The sequence below is a fragment of the Syzygium oleosum genome, unplaced genomic scaffold (genome assembly GCF_021117445.2).
Source record: "Syzygium oleosum isolate NSW1041296 unplaced genomic scaffold, Sole_v2.1 Sole_v2.12, whole genome shotgun sequence".
NCBI lineage: Eukaryota > Viridiplantae > Streptophyta > Magnoliopsida > Myrtales > Myrtaceae > Syzygium > Syzygium oleosum.
Window position 1 is genome coordinate 4153500 of NW_026607496.1, and position 20464 is coordinate 4173963.

General features: G+C 40.9%; 3 protein-coding genes across 4 annotated transcripts; all 3 read right to left on the reverse strand.

Moving 5' to 3' along the window:
* Window positions 1-3127: 3127 nt before the first annotated feature.
* On the reverse strand, window positions 3128-6565 carry LOC130139468 (uncharacterized). Of its 2 annotated transcripts, none has more exons than XR_008817638.1 (3): window positions 6328-6565; window positions 4835-4908; window positions 3128-3584 (listed from the first exon to the last, which is right to left on the reverse strand). XR_008817638.1 is itself a non-coding variant. In XM_056316505.1 (3 exons), exons 1-3 carry the CDS (start codon window positions 6460-6462, stop codon window positions 3440-3442), a joined length of 330 nt encoding a protein of 109 aa, XP_056172480.1. In that variant the 5' UTR covers window positions 6463-6565; the 3' UTR covers window positions 3128-3439. The 2 variants fall into 2 exon arrangements, 1 of the variants encoding a protein (XP_056172480.1); XM_056316505.1 differs by having other exon boundaries at window positions 3128-3560.
* Window positions 6566-12979: 6414 nt separating this feature from the next.
* Window positions 12980-14528, reverse strand: LOC115685153 (receptor-like protein 43). Its single transcript, XM_030610168.2, has one exon. It carries the CDS (start codon window positions 14438-14440, stop codon window positions 13196-13198), a length of 1245 nt encoding a protein of 414 aa, XP_030466028.2. The 5' UTR covers window positions 14441-14528; the 3' UTR covers window positions 12980-13195.
* Window positions 14529-14754: 226 nt separating this feature from the next.
* Window positions 14755-18920, reverse strand: LOC115685155 (receptor-like protein 7). Its single transcript, XM_056316696.1, has 4 exons — window positions 18872-18920; window positions 18386-18771; window positions 15644-15900; window positions 14755-15535 (listed from the first exon to the last, which is right to left on the reverse strand). Exons 1-4 carry the CDS (start codon window positions 18918-18920, stop codon window positions 14755-14757), a joined length of 1473 nt encoding a protein of 490 aa, XP_056172671.1.
* Between the last annotated feature and the right edge of the window lie 1544 nt (window positions 18921-20464).

Below are 20464 nucleotides of genomic sequence, written 5' to 3' on the forward strand. Positions count from 1 at the left end.
GAACCCAATAATAAATTATCATTTTTTTTATTTCACAAGTGAGTGCGTAAATATTTGTAATTTACTAGTGAAGTAAAAGTTTTATCATTCACGAATTCAGTAGTAAATTGCCGCTTATTTTAATTTTTTCGAGTAGGCACATGACTTTTTGCCAGTGAAATAACATTTCTACCATCCACAAAACACAATAGCAATTATCACATATTTTTAGATTTTACGAGTTGGCATATAACTGTTTGTAAGTTACCAATGAGATGAAAATCTTACTATAACATCAAGAAACTCAATAATAGATTACTACTTATTTTTAGAATTTACAAGTGACCGCGTAATTGTTTGTAAGTTATCAACGAAATAATAATTTTATCATCTACATACTCAATTGTAGATTACTGCTAGTTTTTAGGTTTTACTAGTAGACGCGTAAGTAACCGTTTGTATGTTACCAATGAAATAACAATTTCATCATCCATAAATCTAACGGTAAATTAGCATTTGTTTTTACATTTTTACAAGAAGGCACATGACTGTTTGTAAGTTATCAATAAAATAACAATTTTACCATCCACAAGCTCAATAGTAAATATGTAACATAAGTGGTAAGTTATTAGAACATTGATAATCGTAAGTCGCTAACATTGTTCCACAATCAAGTCAATTTACTTAATCAATAGGTAGCAAGTCGGACGATTTTACCACGGTTATTTAAAATTTATAAATGGTGTTACAAATTTACTATTGAACGGAAACTATTATGTATGGCCAAATGGAATGTTAGACACTTCCATGTGATTCTTAGGCGACTCATCATGACAAGAAACGAAAAAAGAGTACGGAGTTTCGATGGCATTTTCCTTCTGTCCTACTGTACAGGGCATTGTTTGTGATAGCTACTTGGCAATTTTCTCCTCTTTCATATATTGTGGGCTACAAAGAGGATCAAGTTTTGGACAATTTTGGTCCGTGAAACACGATACACTGTTGAATTTTTGAAAGAGTCGGCAATTGCAAAACCCTGTAGGTAGCAAAAATTGACTGGTGACTTGCTTCGTCTGTTAAACGTTAGGGTAACGTTCAACGACTTTTAGAAAAGTACTAGCATTATTTGATTCTTGAAGTCATCAATTATCTAAAATTCAGCAACATTTATTTTCTTAAGTCATGAGCATGTTAAAGTTACTAATTTTCATAGGAAACTACCAACCCTAATTTGAGTTGCTTAACAACATTTATTTTATTTTTCCAATTTACCAATCATTTCAATAGTTTATACGAAGTTTAATTAAATCAAATACCGACATGATAAACTTACCGTACAAGAGTTTATGATTTTGTATAAGAGTTTAGTAGCTTGTAGGTTAGTAGATTATCGAAACAGTTGGTGATTACTAACTAATCAAATAAAGGTTGGTAACTGAGTTTAAATAATGTCAATAATTTCAAATAGAAAGGTTTGTAAGTTTAAGTTCCACTGATAAATGATGGTAATTATGAGAATAGTTGGTAATTTTGAAAAGAGTTTATAACTTCTTAGGCAAATTCAATCCACTGGTGAGCTCCCAAATAAATGTTCGTAAGTTGTCAGAACAGTATGAAATAATGAAGTAAATGTTGGTAAGTAGAGCCCAATAAAAGTTGGTAATTTCATATGAGAATCAATAGCTTTATAAGTTGGTAAGCTGCACAAATATGTTTTGGTAAATTATTTGAAGGGTGAGGTTATTTCCATTCCATTTTGGCTAAGACACTAATTTCCAAATGTCTTTACATTAATCACCTTTTGACCACCTATAATAATCACCTATCTTAACTACAAATTCCATTTTGGCTAAGACACTAATTTCCAAATGTCTTTACATTAATCACCTTTTTTTTTTGACCACCTATACTAATCACCTATCTTAACTACAAAATTCAATTTATAGTATGACTTTATATATTACATATTGTAGATTATAGATGTGCATAGTTTAATTACAGGTAAATTCATAACTTGACAAAAGAAGTGGATATTACCGTACACAATTTTCACAATTGTTATTTAATTATTAATAGAAACATCATAGCACAATAATATATAAGAGAAAAATAATTAAAATTCTTCGTCGATGAGTTTAGATTTATTGATTTATCTATCAAACTACATCCTAATTAATAAGTTATGAGGCAAATTGATGTGGATATATTAATTTAGAAATATCGTACAAAATTAAATGAGATGATTAGATTTTTTTCTAACACTACAAAAAAAGTAGGTTTTAGCGACGAATTTTGTCACGAAAAAATTGGGAAAATTCGTCGCTAAACGAATTTGCGACGAAATTAGCAACGGAAAAAAATTCGTTGCTAATTCGGCGTCGCAAAATTTAGCGACGGAAAATTTCAATTTTCGTCGCTAAATTGCGACGGAAAAAAATTCGTCGCAAAATTCGTCGCTAATTTGCCACAAACTTTTTCCGTCGCAAAATTCGTCGCTAATTTGCCACGAACTTTATTCGTCGCAAAATTCGTCGCTAATTATTCGTCACTAATTTGCCACGAACTACATTCGTCGCAAAATTAATCGCTAATTATTCGTCGCAAAATTCGTCGCTAATTTGCCACGAACTATATTCGTCGCAAAATTCATCACTAATTATTCGTCGCAAAATTCATTGCTAATTTGCCACGAACTTATTCGTCGCAAAATTCATCGCTAATTTGCCATGAACTGTATTTGTGGCAAAATTCGTCGCTAATTTGCCACGAATTTTTTTTGTTAGTAATTTGCGACAAACTTATTCGTGGCAAAATTCGTTGCAAATTTGTCACGAAAAATTTTGACTTTTGCCATGAACATTATTCATGAACAAATTTAGCAACTATTTTTTATTAATTCTTTAGCGACGAACTCTGCGACGAATATCGTTTAGGGACGAAATTACCGACAAAATTTTATTTTTGTAACGAACTTTTATAATTTGTGATCGTACAATAAAATCATTTATTTTATTTTTCGATTTTAAACTTAATTAAAAGCAAAATTAATTTCTGAAATTTATATTTAACATTGATTAAGCACTTAATAACATCAAAATATTATAATAATTTGAAAATGAAATACATTCATCTACATTTTCCTCAAGAATGACATAAATATTTTTCTTTATAGTACACATAATGAGAGAATAAATAATCTTGCATAATAACTAATCTTGCACAATAAACAATGACGACAGAAATGAATCAAAAAAGAATATCCGGCTTTTAGCGACAATCTCCATCATATAAATATTGAACAAAACTAAAGACACGGTTCATGTGAGATACTCACTTCCTTTGCTTTGTGAAGTTCACGTACTGATCAAGTGCTTTCTTGTTTACATGACTTAACTGTCGAAGTTGCTCGTTGCATCTGTGAAGCATCTTCTGCAACTCTTTGATGCTCCTCCGTCTATACTTATAATCTCAAACATATAAAACTCTTTGACACGGTCCCTGGCCTTGGTGACGACCACGTCGGGGGCCCTGTCGCGGTGCTTCCGGTGATTTCTTTCAACTTGTAGGCAGAACAAGACTTCCTAGAAGATTACAAAAGCACTATTCTATGAAGAAGGAGACAAGGAAAAAGCCACAATAAGCGGAGTCCAAGTGCAAAGGCATTATGAAAGCTTATGTAACTCTCTTGACAAGGAGGATATAAAAAGGTCACGTGTGTATGAGAGCGTGCCCACAACCAAACATGCATGGTTGTGCGCCTTTGTGTGGGTGCATGTGCATTTGTGCCAAATATTCATCCCCATTCTATATGTGTACGAAAAAAGATAGATAGATAGCCAAGTAACTGGCTTTTTAGATGGACATGTTTGTGCGTGCATGTATTTGTAATTGTATATGTAATGACTTTTCTGTATGTACATGTTATCCATGGATTGAACCTTTTCCTAATCTAGCAACAAACAATTGTTTCTATTGCAGCACTTTTTAGAAGGATGTTGACGATGCACTATTTGTGACTTACCAATCCTCAGCAAAATGCCATCTCCTTTCCATGAATGGACTAAGAACAACCTACTCTTACATGGACTAGAGCTTTCACATGTCAATAACATATTTCACATACGCAAATTGAAAAGACATCAAAAATAAGTTCACATCAGCTAAGCACCTATTACAATTGTATCTAGATCAGAGTTCGGTAGATTGTCAATGGGATGATCAAATCGGCATTTTCATGACCGCAGAAGTTCAGCAGACATTGAAGGAGCCCCAAAGATAGTCGCCCAAGAAATGTTTACTTCTCGAATCCGGACATCTAAGGAACTTACGCTGTCCATCTAATTACTATTAATTGAAGAGTCATTGAATGGAAAGGGAATGACTGGACTATCTCAATTAGACATGAGGGCTTGCAATAGAATCAAGCTCAAGAGGCCAACCAGACTTCTAAGGCCAAGGAAGATGAGCAAGCTCGACCTACCAAGGCATCTGAAGTTCTAAGATCCACCCAATTGACCAAGATTACTCCATTAACAGCCACCCCCAAAAAAATTTCCCTTCTTTTGTAATTTAAATGAAGGTGGTAAAGATTATCATGTTGGATTCAAAGTTTCTTCCCTCATTCCCTGCAGATCGATCACTACACATCCACATTGAACCTATATTACACAATCCAACCATAATTTCTAAAGAAAGAAAATCCAAAGCATTGGAGAACATGGAGAGAATGCGGATAAATAGGTAAAACGGTGGCGACCCATTCCGCCAAATGAAACATTGCATTTAAGGGGAAAAAACACAAAACATCATCAACAAACAGGGAGAGGGGAAAAAAACCAAGAAGAGCAGATCTAACCTTTTGTTCAAATTCTCAGATTTCTCTGCAGTCACTTGACCTCCAAACACCACCTTGCTGATCCCATCCGAAGGCTAACAACTAGGAGTGTCAAAACCAAACACAATACCCGAACCGAAACACGAATCGACCCGACCCAAACACAAAATTTTCTTATTGGGTCGGGTTGGATCTCAACTTGTTTGGGTAACAATAAAAAGAATTGGGTATTGTTTGGATCTATTGGGCTCGGGTACCCAAGCCCAACCCAAACAATAACCCAAACTGTTCCTGATGGTTCTTGATGGCTTCGATAGATAGAAATGGCCAATTGGCCCAACTCTAGTCTGGGCAATTCTTCGATAGATTGAAACCCTAACATCTCTCTTCCACTTTTCTCTCTCACACTCTTGCCTCTTCTGCAGTCTCTCCTCCATCCAGTCCAAGTCCGACGGCAATCGCACCAAGGCCGTCGACATGACCGGCCCCGGCGACGCCGCGGTGCAGGGGAGCGGCCGCAGCGGCGAGGGGAACAGGGGCGGGGCTATGGTGGCAGGTCCTCGTCGGAGAAGGCGGGGTCCGCGGCGTCGGCGCTGGGCTCGTGGTCCCGCCGAGGGGAGACCTCGAGGGAATGCTAGGCGGACATGAGATCCCGGGATCACCGAATATCGAGGGAATGGATTAGGGACTCCTTGGATGGCGGGATCTGTAGAGCTACGGCGGCGGACAACGGCCGCCGCCGCCGCCGCCCCCACGCCGTACTCCTGATCGCACAACACGGCCTGAGCCGGGGGCGAGTTCACCATCCTCTCCAACAGATGCCGCATCGTCCACCTCCCCCAACATTTCGCCGCTGCCGACATCGTTGTCCGTCGGGCAACGAGGAGGGAAATACGGGGTCTGCTGCGGCTGCGGCGACTCGCGGGGCACGAGCTGAAGAGCGCTCTTCACCAGCTGTTGTAGGTACACCACCTGCTTGTAGGCCTCCTCCAGCGTGGCGAGTGTGTCCATCTTTCTTTCTCCCTACGGCATCACCAGCTGCTGCTGCTGGCGGCGGCGGGTGCGGGGGCTGCGGTTGGAGCGTTTCGAGGGAGCGGAGGAGGTCGGAGAGGCGGTGGAGGGGGAAGCAGAGGGTCGAGTCGTCGGCCAGCGAGAGGGAGTCAAACGGGGATGAAGCGGGAGCGAAGTCGGGGAAGCAGTGAGGGGGTTCTTGCTTGGGCATCTTGAGAGGGGACGGCGAGTAGCGAAACAAGAGAATTCATTGTTTGAAACACAGCCCGACCCAACCTGACCCGGCCTAATCATGCGGTGATATCTTGTTCGGGTCTTGTTTCAGGTCGGGTCGAACACACATGGTCAATATTTCGGGTCGGGTCGGGTATCATGAAAACCCAACCCGACCCGACCCATTGACACCCCTACTAACAGCGTCATCCCCCCAGAACAACCCTTTAAAAAAGGAAAGCCCAAGAAGATAAAAAAAAAAAGGCAGAAGGTGATAGCGAAAGCCGCACCTGGTGAAAGTGAGCATTGGAGCGAGAGGAAGCCGAACCGGGCGCGACCGAATCGTGGGGAGGCGGAGTCTCCGACCACGTGAGCAGATATGAAGTCGAAGTGTGAGGCTTCCTCACCGGCGTGCTCCTCTCCATTTTCTTCCTTTTCCCTGGAAAAAAAAAAGGAAGAACACCCAAGAAAGAACTCACGCCGATTCGAGCCTCGCCTCGCTCTCGCTCTCTGCGAACGCGGTCCCGAAGAACGAGCTTCGCGCTGCAATGCAGAGCCCGTCGATCCCGCCCCCAACCACCACGCAATCAACTAGTCCCCGGCGGCGGCCCTCGGCAACGAAGCACTAGATCCCAGCCTCGCCCATGGCCACTGCTCGCCCTCGCCCTCGCCCAGATCTGGGCGACAACGAGGTCGACCAGCCATGGGCGAGGTCGAGCGGCGGCCATGGGCAAGGCTGCTCGACCTCGCCCAGATCTGGGGCTAGGGAGGGCTGGTGGGCGCAGAACGGGCGTATGGTGATGGAGGAGGAGGCGACGGCGATAGCGGTGAGGGTGGCCATCATGGCTGGCGGAGGGGAGGAGGGAGCGACGGAGAGGTGTTTGGCGGGGGGGGGGGGGGTGGTTCTGAGGAATAGCACAGAGAGAGAGAGAGAAAAACTGGGGTGAGGGCGGGCAGATTTGAGAGATTGGCTGGGAGCTAAATTCAGAGTTCGTCGCTAAATTTAGCGACGGATTCAGCGACAAAGGTGCGAAAGTGATTTCGTGGCTTAGCGACAGATTTAGCGACGAAAAAATAAAATAGTCGCGAATGTGCCCGAAAGTGATTTTCGTCGCTAAATCCGTCGCTAATTAGGACGGATTTAGCGACGAAAAAATAAAATAGTCGCGAATGTGCCCGAATGTGATTTTCGTCGCTAAATCCGTCGCTAAATTAGTGACGGATTTAGCGACGAAAAAATAAAATAGTCGCGAATGTGCCCGAATGTGATTTTTGTGGCTAATTCCGTAGCTAATTAGCGACGGATTTAGCGACAAAAATATAAAATAGTCGCGAATGTGCCCGAATGCGATTTTTGTGGCTAATTCCGTAGCTAATTAGCGACAGATTTAGCCACAAAAATATAAAATAGTCGCGAACGTGCTCCGGAAGTGATTTTCATGGCTAAATCCGTCGCCAATATAAAAATAGTCACGAAAGTTATTTGCCTCGCTAATTTTCTTTCGTCGCTATTTCCATCACAAATTAGCGACGAATTGGCATTGGTTGCTAATGTTCCATGGCTAAATCCTTGTTTTTTTGCAAAATTGTAATTTTGCAACGAAATTAGCGACTACACAAATTAGCGACGACCTATTAATGTTAAAAATTCAGCAAATACAAAATGTCGCCAATGTCGTCGATAATTTTGCGATGAACACTGTTTGTCAACAATTAGCCACAAATAAGTTTTCGTCGCAAAAATAGCGACGGCTTTTTTGCGACGATTAGCGACGAAATTAACTACGACTTTCGTAACTAATTTTGTCAATTAGCAACAATCCAAATCCAATGGAAAATAAAATATCACAAATGTCATCGCATGAATAGTATTTGACTTGTCGCCATTTAGCGACGAATTTTCCGACAACCTATTACATTAATAATAATAACAATAATAATAATCAACAACAACAATAATAATAACAATAACAATAACAACAACAATAATAATAATTATGACAACAACAATAACACATGTTGCAATAATAATAATAATTACACACAATTAGTTAAAAGTCTCAAAAATCATAATCTTCATTTTCATCTTCACATTCATCTTCGTCTTGATCTTCATCTTCATCTTCTTCATGAGCATCATCTTCATGCATCCTTTGTCTCAAAATCCGATTCTTCAACACCTTTTAAATTTGATTCACGAATTTCTGTTGGCTTCACATCTATCATTGCTTCACATGGATCTCGTAAAGTTTGAATGTTACATTCCTCAGTTTCAACCTTGTTACAAACTTCCTCTTGTTGATATACTGTATCATTCAAGTATTCCTCAAATTTTCTTCGTGCTTTGATTTTACACACAGCCCATCAATCAGTTTTGTCACATTTCAAACTAGGATATGATGCATAATATACGAATTTTGATGCAGAATTTATTAGTGGTGCAGAAGTCCAAACGGAAGGCGAAACGGTGATGCGACTATAACAGGAGGACCCGATTGACCAAATTTGGTCGGTTGAAGCGAAACGGCTTTCTTAACGCAACTCACTGCCGTTGGCGATGATCGACGATGGATTTTAGCGATTCAGGATCATTTAGATGACTTTTTCAATTATTTTAATATTTTTTCTTGACTTAATTTTAATTTTAAGGGGCCGTTTTGTAATTTTTATATTTGACGCTTTGTAATTTTAATTTTAGGGTTATATAATCTTGTGTAAGGATTTTATTTTTGACGATATAACATTATCATCAATATCGAATTTCGAGATTTCTTTATCTAAGCAAGGTTTTGCTTGAAATACTCGTTGGACGCTTTGTCAAATTTTGTGATGAATGTGCCACGAAAATTATTTTTCGTCGCAAATTCCGTAGCTAATTAGCGATGGATTTAGCCATGAAAATCACTTTCGGAGCACGTTCGCGACTATTTTATATTTTCGTGGCTAAATCCATCGCTAATTAGGTACGGAATTAGCCACAAAAATCACATTTGGGCACATTCGCGACTATTTGATTTTTTCGTCGCTAAATCCGTTCGCGACTATTTTATATTTTCGTGGCTAAATCCGTCGCTAATTAGGTACGGAATTAGCCACAAAAATCACATTTGGGCACATTCGCGACTATTTTTTATTTTCGTCGCTAAATCCGTCGCTAATTAGCGACGGATTTAGCGACGAGAATCACATTCGGGCACATGCGCGACTATTTTATATTTTTGTGGCTAATTCCGTCGCTAATTAGCGACGGATTTAGCGACGAAAGTCACATTTGGGCACATTCGCGACTATTTTATATTTTCGTCACTAAATCCGTCGCTAAGCGACGAAAATCATATTCGGGATGAAAATCTCATTCGGGCACTTTCGCGACTATTTTATATTTTCGTCGCTAAATCCGTCGCTGATTTATTTTTCGTCGCAAAATCTGTCGCAAATTAGCGACGACTATTTTTTCATCGCAAAATTTGTGACGGAATTAGTTTTCGTCGCTAATTCCGTTGCAAATTAGCGACAAATTATTTTTCGTCGCAAAATTAGCGACGATTTTTTTTTCGTCGCAAATTAGCGACGGATGTAATGTTCATCGCTAATTCCGTCGTAAATTAGCGACGAATTTTGTTTTTCGTTGCTAATGCCGTCGCAAATTAGCGACGAATTTTTTTCGTCGCTAATTTTTCGTGGCTAAATCCTTATTTTTTTGTAGTGTAAATAATGTATAGTAATACGTCTAATTAATGTTACGGAAGCAGGAGGGAATGGAGCTTTGTGATGGTGTGGCTAAACTATACAAAGCTCCATTCTACCCAAATTTCTTATTATTTATAGATTTTTACTAATCTTGGAAAATTTACACAAAATAACAATAAAAAATAAAAGCAGTCAGACGAGGAGATCACATATAAACCCAAATGATCTGTGTTTCTTGGTTTTTATTCTTGCATTCTTTCACAAATATAACATTTCTTTTTTCTTTCAAACTAAGGTGAAGCTACGGTGCCTATTGAATTTATATGGTTACGGGTGGAACACATTCTTTGATTATCCGTCACATAATCCGAATCTAAGCTCCTCAGGTATATTTCCACTGTTGAAATATTTAACAGCGACGCCGGCATTTTGAGCAGCACAGTTGTTATTGTTCCAAGCACATCAGTTAAGTGATCCTCATGGGATGTCTAGTGAGACTGCCCTGGGATATAACCTTCTTGTCTCAGTGCTGTATGATTTTGGGAACCGACCAGGAGGTTGCGAGATTCTTCCATTATCTCTTTAAGGATGTCAGGTTCCTTAGTAGCGCGAGCTACTTGTCACAGTTCTTCGGGCAAGTGACCAGATACCACGAAAACAAATGACACGCGAGATGGACGGGGATCAAGTGCACGTACTTTGGCGGCCCTTGGTCCTTCATCTTGATTGCTTTTATTTTTTAAAACTCCATTTGTTTCATGAAAAATGTAATATTTTTAAAATATATTTTTCAAGAAGTCATTTTTCAGGAAAATGATAGTATTTTTCTGGTGTTTGGCAAAAACCTGAAAATGAACCGAAAAATATTTTATGTCATTTAGTAAGGAAAATCAGATGGACAAACATTATTGGGGTGTTAGTGATTTTCGCATAAGCATCCATAGAATCGGGTACTGATACCAGGGTCCGAGGTCCGGCCTTGATAGACCACGATCGGGGTGTCGGAGACTCGATCTGACCTCAATGGAACAGGGCGTGAGAGTCGAGGACCCTGGCTTGGGCACCGAGGTCCTAGACCTAACCTCAATGGACACGTGCTTGGCCTCAATGAACCTAAGCGAGAGCACCAGGGTCTCAAGCTTGGCCTTAATTAACCCAGGCGGGCGCTAGGGTCCTAGACTCAGCCTCAATGGACTCAGGCCCCTAGCCCAAGCATCGCGGACCCAAGTAGGGATGCCATCCGAGGTCCAGGCGCCAGGTTCCTGGGCATGAGAAATGAGGTCCTAGGCCCGGTCTCAATGGACACGACACTAGCGCCGGGGATCCGAGCCTAGCCTTGATAGACCCCAGCTCAAGCACCAAGGTCCTGAACCAGGCCTCGATGGACACAGGCCTAGGCACTAGGGAACCGGGCACTAGCACTAGGGTCACGATCTCAACCTTGATGGACCCAATCTCGGATGCGGGGTCTCGAGCCAGGGTGTTAGAGATCCGAGCACGAGCATCGAGGTCTCGAGCTCGGCCTTTGTGGACCCGGGCTGGGGCCCAAGGGAGTCTGGCAATGGTACTGAAGTCTTAAGCCAGGCCATGGGCGATGGTGTCTCGAGCCCAACCTCTATAGACCTGGACCCAAACACTAGGGTTTCGGGCTCGGCCTCTAGACCCAAGTCCGCTACCAAGGGCCCAAGAACAAGCAAGCGTTGGGGTTCCTGTGCCCAAACGTAAAGTTTTTTATCCAAGCGCCAATAATTAGTCAAATTTTGGAAAATGTTTTCTGATTTTTTAAAAAGGAAATCACTTTCCTGAATTTAAACATAGATTTTTCGTTGATTAGGAAAATGTTTTCCGTCGTTTCATTTTCTTTAAACGATCCAAATGTTGGAAAATGTTTAAACGGAGCCTAGTTTTTACTGTCATTCTGGCCTTTTGGCCATTTACGTGCATTATCATCTCAACAACTGACTTACCTCAGAAACTCAGTTTTAGAAACATATTTAAAGAAATCTTATCAGACCAATGTAATTTGCGAAGTACCGGTTTCATTTTTTGATAACACTTTGCTGCTACTCTTAATTTGCTTCCTAGACCGTGCGCTACCACATGGAACTAGTCCATGAGATAATTTAAGGTACAACGAAGACCATTTTACTAACTGCAGGATTTGACCACTCTAGAGGACTTACTAAATGCTAGCCTGCTGATTGAAATTAGCAAACTATAATTCTTTTACAACGGGATCGTTGACTTGCAAGCAGCGGCAATCACTATTTGATGAAGTGAACAAGTCACCCGGGTTCCAATTGCACGCACCAATAATGTGAATGCCATGCATCTTGTTACAGCTGGGAAGATGGCAACCTTGGCCCACTTTGGCATAGTACATATTTGAAGAAATTATGTCATTCAAACTAAAAAATTTTCTTTATTGAAGGATCTTCCTAGCAATTGACAGACAGGTTTTGAATATTTTTAGTCCAATCATCTCCTACTGGATGCACATCCTCAGTTCTACTTCATAGACCATTGAAAGTTAATAGAGGACAATGATGGAGAGGAAAAACTTTGAACTTACTCTAATCAAGCATAACGACCGAAGTTCAGTGAAAACTGTACCATTGCGAAAGTCTTGACAGCAAGTCATCCCAAAACTAATAATATGCACGCCTCCATGAACGGATAGATATTAGCATACTGCAAAAAACCCAGAAGCCGACAACAAATCCGAGTGGCATGCTCATGTAAAATGACTTCATGTCAATCCACTGTTGAAATATTTAATAGCGATGTTGGCATTTCGAGCTGTGCTTCTGTTATTGTTCCAACCTCACAGCAACTTAGTTTCAGAAGCATATCTAGAGAAATCTTATTAGACCAATGAAATTTGTGACGTACTGGTATCATTTCTTGATTACACTGAGGCTGCTACTCTTAATTTGTTTTTTAGACCATGTAATACCAGATGGAACTCCTCCACGACATAATTTATGGTACGACAAAGAGCATTATATTAAATGCAGGATTTAACAATTCCAGAGAGCTTACTAAATGCTAGCGCCGGTGATTGAAATTAGCAGAATTTATTTCTTATACAACATGACTGTGGACTTGAAAGCAGCAGTAATCACTAATCAGACCATTGATGAAGTCAACAAGTCACCTGGGTTCCAATTGCACACACCAAGCTTAAGAATTCCATGCACATTGTCAGAGCTGGGAAGATGGCACCCTTGGTCCAGTTTGGCGCAGTACACGTCTGAAGAAATTTCATGTTATTCAAGCTTGAAGAATTTTCTTTATTCAACAACTTTCCTAGCAATAGACATACAGGTCTTGAATTTCTCAAGCCCAATCATCTTCTGCTAGATGCACATCCTCAGTTCTACTTCATAGACCATTGACAGTTTATAATGGACAATCATGGAGAAGAAAAACTATGAACTTACTCCAATCAAGCATAATGACCAAAGTTCAGCGAACATGATAACTTTGCGAAAGTCTGAACAGCAAGTCATCCCAAAACTGATAATACACACTCCTCCATGGCTGGATAAATATTAGCGTACTGCAAAAACCCCAGAAGCCGACAACAAATCCGAGGGGCATGCTTATGTAAAACAACTTCATGTCAATCCAGCCATTGTCCTCGCGATGTTTGGACCTTTGAGTTGGAACAGCATCTGCTTCTTCAGGATTGGAGGTTATCGGGCAACTTTTGTCAAGTGGAAACCCGCGTAGTCCTTCATCACCTTCAAACGAACCTTCTGAAAATGTGAGAAACTGTTTGCGTGCTGGGATCATTCCGGCAAGTTGATTATAGGAGAGGTTCAGGAATGAAAGGAAGTTCAGATCAGAAAGCTGCACTGGAATTCTCCCATTGAGGTAGTTCTGTGACAAGTCTAGGGACTCGAGCTGCTGTATTTTTCCTAATGAGGGGGGGATAGGACCTGAAAGCACATTGTGCGACAGGTTGAGAAAATAGAGTGCTTGGAGATCTCCCAATGCTTCAGGTATTGGACCCTCAAATCTATTGCTCGAGAAGTCGATTGAGGTGAAAACAGTTAGGATCTTCATTAGTTCTAGATGCAGACCTTTAAAAGTAAGACTAACTGTGTCCTGATAATAGAGATTGCTCAACCGAAGAAACGGATATTGAAGATGCTCAAAGTGCAAATTGACCTTCATGGCCTCCCAAGACATCAGGAAATCTTCAGGAAGCATACCGCTGAAATTGCTGAAAGCTAGGTCCACAATTTGAAGCATTTTCCATGTGCCACTATTGACTGGACAACCAATTTGCCCGTGGAATATGTTGGAATGCAGAACAAGGACTCTCAGGGAAGATATGTTCTTCAACTGGCATGGGAATACATCCTTAATCCGATTGTTTCCAATGTCTAGCACCTCTAACATGGAGCATTTTGCCAAAGAAATTGGGAGCTTTCCTGTCAAGAGACTACCATTAACATCCAAAGTCCTCAAGAGGCATGTGCCTGGGAATGTATGCGGAATTCCTCCAGTCAGGTAGTTATTCCTCATGTTCAACACCTTTAGATTCTCCAACATTAAGCACTGAGGGATGGTTCCCATCAAATGGTTTTTTGAAAGGTCAAGTACCTCAAGATTCCAGGCTTCGTAAATTGATTCTGGGACAGGGCCATAGATATGATTGTTTGAAAGAGAGAAGAAACTTGTGGAACCCAGGTGTTTACCCATATCATTTTCAAGAACTGAACTGAAATTGTTACTTGAGAAATCCAGGTAGACACTTCTCCTTGGCAAAGGTAACGTTTTTCCCTGGACTTAGTTTCTATGGAGGTCAATAACAGACAAAGTATAAGTGAGATTAAGTATAGGTTCTCCCAATTTATCGAAGAAATTGAAAGAAAGATTGACATAAGAAAGAAGTTTACTCTCCCATATCCATTTTGGTATCTCTCCTTGAATTTGATTGTCGGAGAGGTCTAGATAGCGTAATGGTTGATTTTCCAAGAATTCAGGTAACGAACTCAGCTGACAGGAAGCCAGCTTTAAAGTGTATAGAGTGGGAAACTGAACATAGCAGAAGTGGAAGCAGTAGCATTAATTGACAAACCATTGTGGGAAAGATCGAGATATGTAAGGTTCTTGAGCCGCTGAAATGCATCAATGTGCAATGAGCCACTGAAATTATTAGAAGAAAGTAAGAGGTAGCTAAGCCCACGAAGTTCAAAAACATACGCTGGTATGGGCCCCTCTAAATTGTTGCTGCTCAAATCAAGCAGGGTTAGTTGATAGCAAGTGACATTTAGTGACCCACTCAGCTCACCAGAAAACTGATTGTTGGACAAATTTATGATCTTGACCGAAGGAAGTATAAAGAGAGACGGGGGAACGCTGCCCTCCGGTGAGTTGTACAGCAGATCTAGATATACAAGGCTTAGAAGTTCTGCCCATCGGGTGGACTTAATCTCTCCTGTTAGAGCATTGCGGAATAGCATAATCTGTCTCAGATTCTTGGACATACTGAACGAAGGAACTGAACCAGTAAGATTATTTAAAGACAAGTCCAAATAAGTCAGCTCTGACAGGTTCTCCATTGAGCTCAGGATCGATCCACTCAATCTGCAATTAGACAATTCCAATCTCGACAATTTTCTAAGATTACCGATTGAATCTGGAAGCCTACCTGAAATACTTGTGTACGTCAGGACTAGAGTCTCAAGAGAACTGTCCTCTGGAAAATTGGGCAAAGGACCCTGAAGAAGTTGGTTGCCTGATAAGTCAAGGATCCGAAGTGTCTGCACCTGAAAGATTTTACTGGGAATCTCTCTATACAACCCACAATAACTCATATGCAGAACGGTTAGATTGGGGAATCTGTCGAGGAACTCAGGAACTGTGGTTGACAGGTTGTTGCCATTGAGTTCAATGAATTACAAATGATGAAGATTCACGAGGGAAGAGTCGACAGGACCAGAGAGGAAGCAATTAGACATGCTCAGCACATGAAGTTTTCGCACTGAAGAGGACAATGCATTGCACCTCTCATTTCCCTCGGAAGACAGGTCAATGCCATCAAGATGTAACTGTCGTAGCTCCGTGAGATTTCTGATCAAGGTCTTCAAATTGGGATTCTTGAGCTTTAGTGTATCGGTTCCACGGAAATAAAGAAGAGAAAGATCATGAATGCTTAACTGTTAGAAAATTGACTTCGAAAATGAGTAGAACAATGAAGTGAGACTTTGAGGCGTGATATCACTTTCTTTAAGGAATTATTTGCCCCACTAAGTTGCTAATGGTCACCGGTAAATTTCCTTCAGGATACAACAAAGTCTCGATGAGAATACTAGATAGCAATTCTAGTATTTCTCCAGGATCTCTCTACGAAACAATTCGAGAAGATGACTGTGTTTTTTGAGGAATGAAAATCTCGAAAATAAAAGCATTATGTCGTGCCAAAAACCGACGAGTATATATAAACACATTTTAATGAACAATGGCAACCTTTCGGTAAACGGTTAAAATAAACAAATACAACTCTTCGATCGACAGTTTATAATTGAAAAGGTATGCTGCCGAAAGGGTATATGAAAAGACACGGAAATTCGGAATTCATAAAAAAAATATATATGTATATTTTTTTATGAATTCTGAATTTCATAATTTCCAAAAATTCCAAAATGATAAAATAAAAAAAAATAAGAACAAAGTAGAGGATTAGGCTAATTAATCCGCAAGCGCAAGCGTGCAAAGTGCGCCTGATAATCGCATCACCGCACGCGAGTATTATGGGTCTAGCCTAGGGTGAGCATGATGGACCGCCCGAACCGGGACCGGACCGGACCGGACCGGACCGGACCGGCCGGTTTGATCCGGTTCTCGAGAGTATCGGTCTGGTTCCCGGTTCCTAAAGTGGAACCGGTTTCCGAGCGATCCGGTTCCCGGTTCTAGGGTGGGAACCGGACCAGACTGGACCAGACCAATAAATATATATATTTACTTTTTAAATTTTTTGAAGAAAAAAAGAAAGCCTAATCTATTTCCTCTTGCCTTTACCAATTTTTTTAAGGATTGGTTCCATTGGTTCCATTGAAACGTGATTGATTCTATTTGAAAATAGAAAAATAAATACATTTATTTATTTAAAATAGAAAGCCTATTGGTTTCATTGAAACGTGATTGGTTCCATTTGAAAATAGAAAAATAAATATATTTATTTATTTAAAATGGAAAGCCTAATTTAAAAGTAGGTGATCGGTTCCATTGGAACCGGATCGGACCAACAGGTCCGGTTCACGGTCCTAGGATTAGTCGGTCCGATCCTCGGTCCTAGAAAATGAGAACTGGTCCTTCCGATCCGGTTCCCGATTCTTGGGTGGGACTGGACCGGATCGAAAATCGCTCACCCCTAATCTAGGGCCCAATTCCCTAAAAAAACCCCCAACTTTACCCTTTGTCCCAATTATATCCCAAACTTTTTTTTATCTTATAAAAAACCTCAAACTTTTACTTTTGTCCCAAATCTACCCAATTCACTTTTCGTCCAATTTTAATATTATTTTTTATTTTTTCGAATTTTTTTTATTTTTCTTTTCTTTTCTTTTTCCTTTCCTTTTCTTTTTTTTTGTTTCACCTTCTGGCCGATCGCCGGTCCGGCGACCGGCCAGAGGCGGGGGCCGGTGAGGTCGGCCCCCCGGCCCAGCTTGCCGAGCTTGGCTTAGCCGCCGCCCGTTAGCGAGGCGACCTCGCCAATAAGCCGGCGGGGCCGGCCTCGCCAATAGCCGTGGCAGGCCGACCTCGCCAATAGCCGCGAGGCTCGGCCGCCGCCGGCCGGGCGAGGCCGACCTCGCCCGATTCTTGCGGCAGGCCGACCTCGCCTGATAGCCGGCGAGGCTCGGCCTCGCCGGCCGCGTGGCGAGTTCTCGCCCGAGATACGCGAGGCTCGGCCCCGCCAGGCAGCTGGCGAGAGTCGGCCTCGCCCGGCATAGAACGGCGAGGTTCGGCCTCGGCCAGGACCTCGCCGTTCTTTCGGGCGAGGCCGACCTCGCCGGATTCTGCGGCGAGGCCGAGCCTCGCCAGTCAGCGAGAACTCGGCCACAGCCGGCCGGCGAGCCCGACCTCGCCAATAGCCGGCGGGGCCAAGCCTCGCCGTGGCCGGCGAGGTTGGCCCCGCCCAGACCGGCGAGGTCGGCGCTCGCCAAGATCTGGCGAGGCCGAGCCTCGCCACCACGGCGAGGCTCGGGCCTAGCCCAACGCCGGCGGGGCCGAGCCTCGCCCCCGCCGGCCCCCGCCTCTGGCCGGTCGCCGGTCCGGCGACCGGCCCAAAGGTGAAACAAAAAAAAAAAAGAAAAGGAAAGGAAAAAGAAAAGAAAAGAAAAAATAAAAAAAATTCGAAAAAATAAAAAATAATATTAAAAAATTGGACGAAAAGTGAATTGGGTAGATTTGGGACAAAAGTAAAAGTTTGAGGTTTTTTATAAGACAAAAAAAAGTTTGGGATATAATTGGGACAAAGGGTAAAGTTGAGGATTTTTTAGAGAATTGGGCCCCTAATCTAGCCCATAACTCATACACTTTTTTTGAGCACGCAAAAAGAAGCCCACACTTATTAACAAGCCTACTTCACTGCAACTTATCCATGTGGGACATAGAAAAGCCGCTTTTGTTTGTTTTACAAACTTCCAACATTAACTTCCTCAAGCGCGCTATCTCTATTGGAATCTGCCCATAGAATCCAGCATTGGACAAATTCAGATAAACCAGGCCACTGAGATTTGTGAAGCCAGACGGAATTGCAGAGGATTTGAAATCGTTGAAGGCCAAATTTAGCTTTTGAAGATGCTTTAGTCTAAAGAGACTTGACGAACTGTTAATATTGCAAGAGATTGATTCGAAGCTCAAGTCTAGACTGATGACCTTTCCATCCTTGTCACACGTCACACCATTCCAATGGCGAGCGTTCTGATTCCACGTAACCAGCTTAGAAGACACGGATGCATTGAAGATAAGGGTATTTTTCAACTTGACCAGCAACAATTCTTGATCGCCGAGACATGGACTAGAAGCTGATGCCAATGAATGGCAAGAGAAGCCACAACAACTGCAAGGTTCTCATTGAGTGCAAACTTCAATACTCTTTTGCAGAATTAGTGAGTGAACACATACAAGGAGGAGTTTTGTTCCTATTGGAAGGCAGATAAACAGGAACCTCCATGTATGGGATTTCAATGGAGCTGTGTTTGCTCTAATTCTTGTCGCATCCGTATCATTAATTTTTGGGATAAGTGCATTCAAAGTCCTAAAACTTATCACGAAAGTGCAATTGAGTCCTAAAACTTTCATAATGTGCAATTAAGTCCTAAAACTTGTTAGGAAAGTGCAATTGAGTCTTAAAACTTTCAAAAAGTGCAAAGAAGTCCTAAAACTTGTCACGAAAGTGCAAACAAGTCCTAAAACTTGTCAAATTGATTCAATCAAGTCCTTCCATTGATTGTACCTTTTGAAAGTTTTAGGGCTTGATTGTACCTTTGTAATAAATTTTAGGACTTGATTGTACCTTCGTGATAAGATTTAGGACTTGATTGCACTTTTTGAAAGTTTTAGGACTTGATTACACTTTCGTGACAAGTTTTAAGACTTGATAGCATATTTTGGAAGTCTTAGGACTCAATTACATTTTCCTGATAAATTTTAGGACTTCTAATACACTTATCCCTTAATTTTTTAGTCCCTATGTGTGACTATCTTATGTTGATTTGACTTATGAATGCAAATTCATCAAATCACTTGATTGAGCCAGTGGCGGCCTTGGGTGGTTCTTGACTGCTGACGAAGAAAAGCCAAAGAAATAAAAAACAAGAGCATCTCTTTCCCTAGGACATCATTCCCCGCTTTCTACAGTACAAGTTCCCCTCTTGAGAGCAGATATTCATGTTGCTCCCGTTTTATATCTAAAAGGTTCATTGTAATCAGGACCTGATTTTCTTTTTAATTAATGTTCACTATCGCGAAAATAAGGAAATCAAAGATGGAGCTCTCAGACTCGTTTTCCTGTTACCTTTGGATTGATCTTCACAAAATAAGGGCGCGCATGAAATCCATTTTGGAGTAGAAATTCTGCTCTAGAATGCATTCCGAAATAAAAATGTGTTTGTTAAAAAATTTCCGGAATGCATTCTGGAGCAATTTTTACATTCTGGAATAAAAATGCATTTGTTAAAAATACTTGATTCCAGAATGCATTTTTTATTCCAGAATGAGTTTTGGGCAAGAAAAAGAAAAGCTACTTTTTGTAGCTTCTCTCCTCCAGAATGCATTCTCCCTATTTTCTCTCTTTTTCGTGGCATTTACAACACATTTTGAGATCTCACTAATTGTTTTTCAGAAAATGCATAAAAATTGAAAAATTCCAGAAAATAAAAAAAATTCAGATTTCGGGAAAATAGGAAATTTTGTGAATTTTTTCAAAAATATAAAAAAATAAAAAATTTCAAAACTTCACAGAATGGCTTAGAATACCTTTGGGTACCCACTTTGAGTGAAATTTAATTTTTTTGAGGTGCCCAAAAAAATCAAAAAATAAAAAATTTCAAAACTTCACAAAATGGCTTTGAATACCTTTGGGCACCCATTTTAAGTGAAATTTAATTTTTTTGAGGTGCCCAAAAAAATCAAAAAATAAAAAATTTCAAAACTTCACAAAATGGCTTAGAATGACTTTGGGCACCCACTTTGAGTGAAATTTAATTTTTTTGAGGT

Coding starts and splice junctions, on each gene's coding strand:
- LOC130139468 (XM_056316505.1), bottom strand. CDS start 6,462: ATGGAGAGGAGCACGCCGGTGAGGAAGCCTCACACTTCGACTTCATAT. Junction 4,909..6,327: donor CCAATGCTCACTTTCACCAG/GTGCGGCTTTCG, acceptor CCTAGTTGTTAG/CCTTCGGATGGGATCAGCAA. Junction 3,561..4,834: donor TCTGAGAATTTGAACAAAAG/GTTAGATCTGCT, acceptor GTAATCTTCTAG/GAAGTCTTGTTCTGCCTACA.
- LOC115685153 (XM_030610168.2), bottom strand. CDS start 14,440: ATGGGTAAACACCTGGGTTCCACAAGTTTCTTCTCTCTTTCAAACAAT.
- LOC115685155 (XM_056316696.1), bottom strand. CDS start 18,920: ATGGAGGTTCCTGTTTATCTGCCTTCCAATAGGAACAAAACTCCTCCT. Junction 15,901..18,385: donor TGAGGAAGTTAATGTTGGAA/GTTTGTAAAACA, acceptor ATTTTCTAACAG/TTAAGCATTCATGATCTTTC. Junction 15,536..15,643: donor CTCGTGAATCTTCATCATTT/GTAATTCATTGA, acceptor TGGGTTGTATAG/AGAGATTCCCAGTAAAATCT.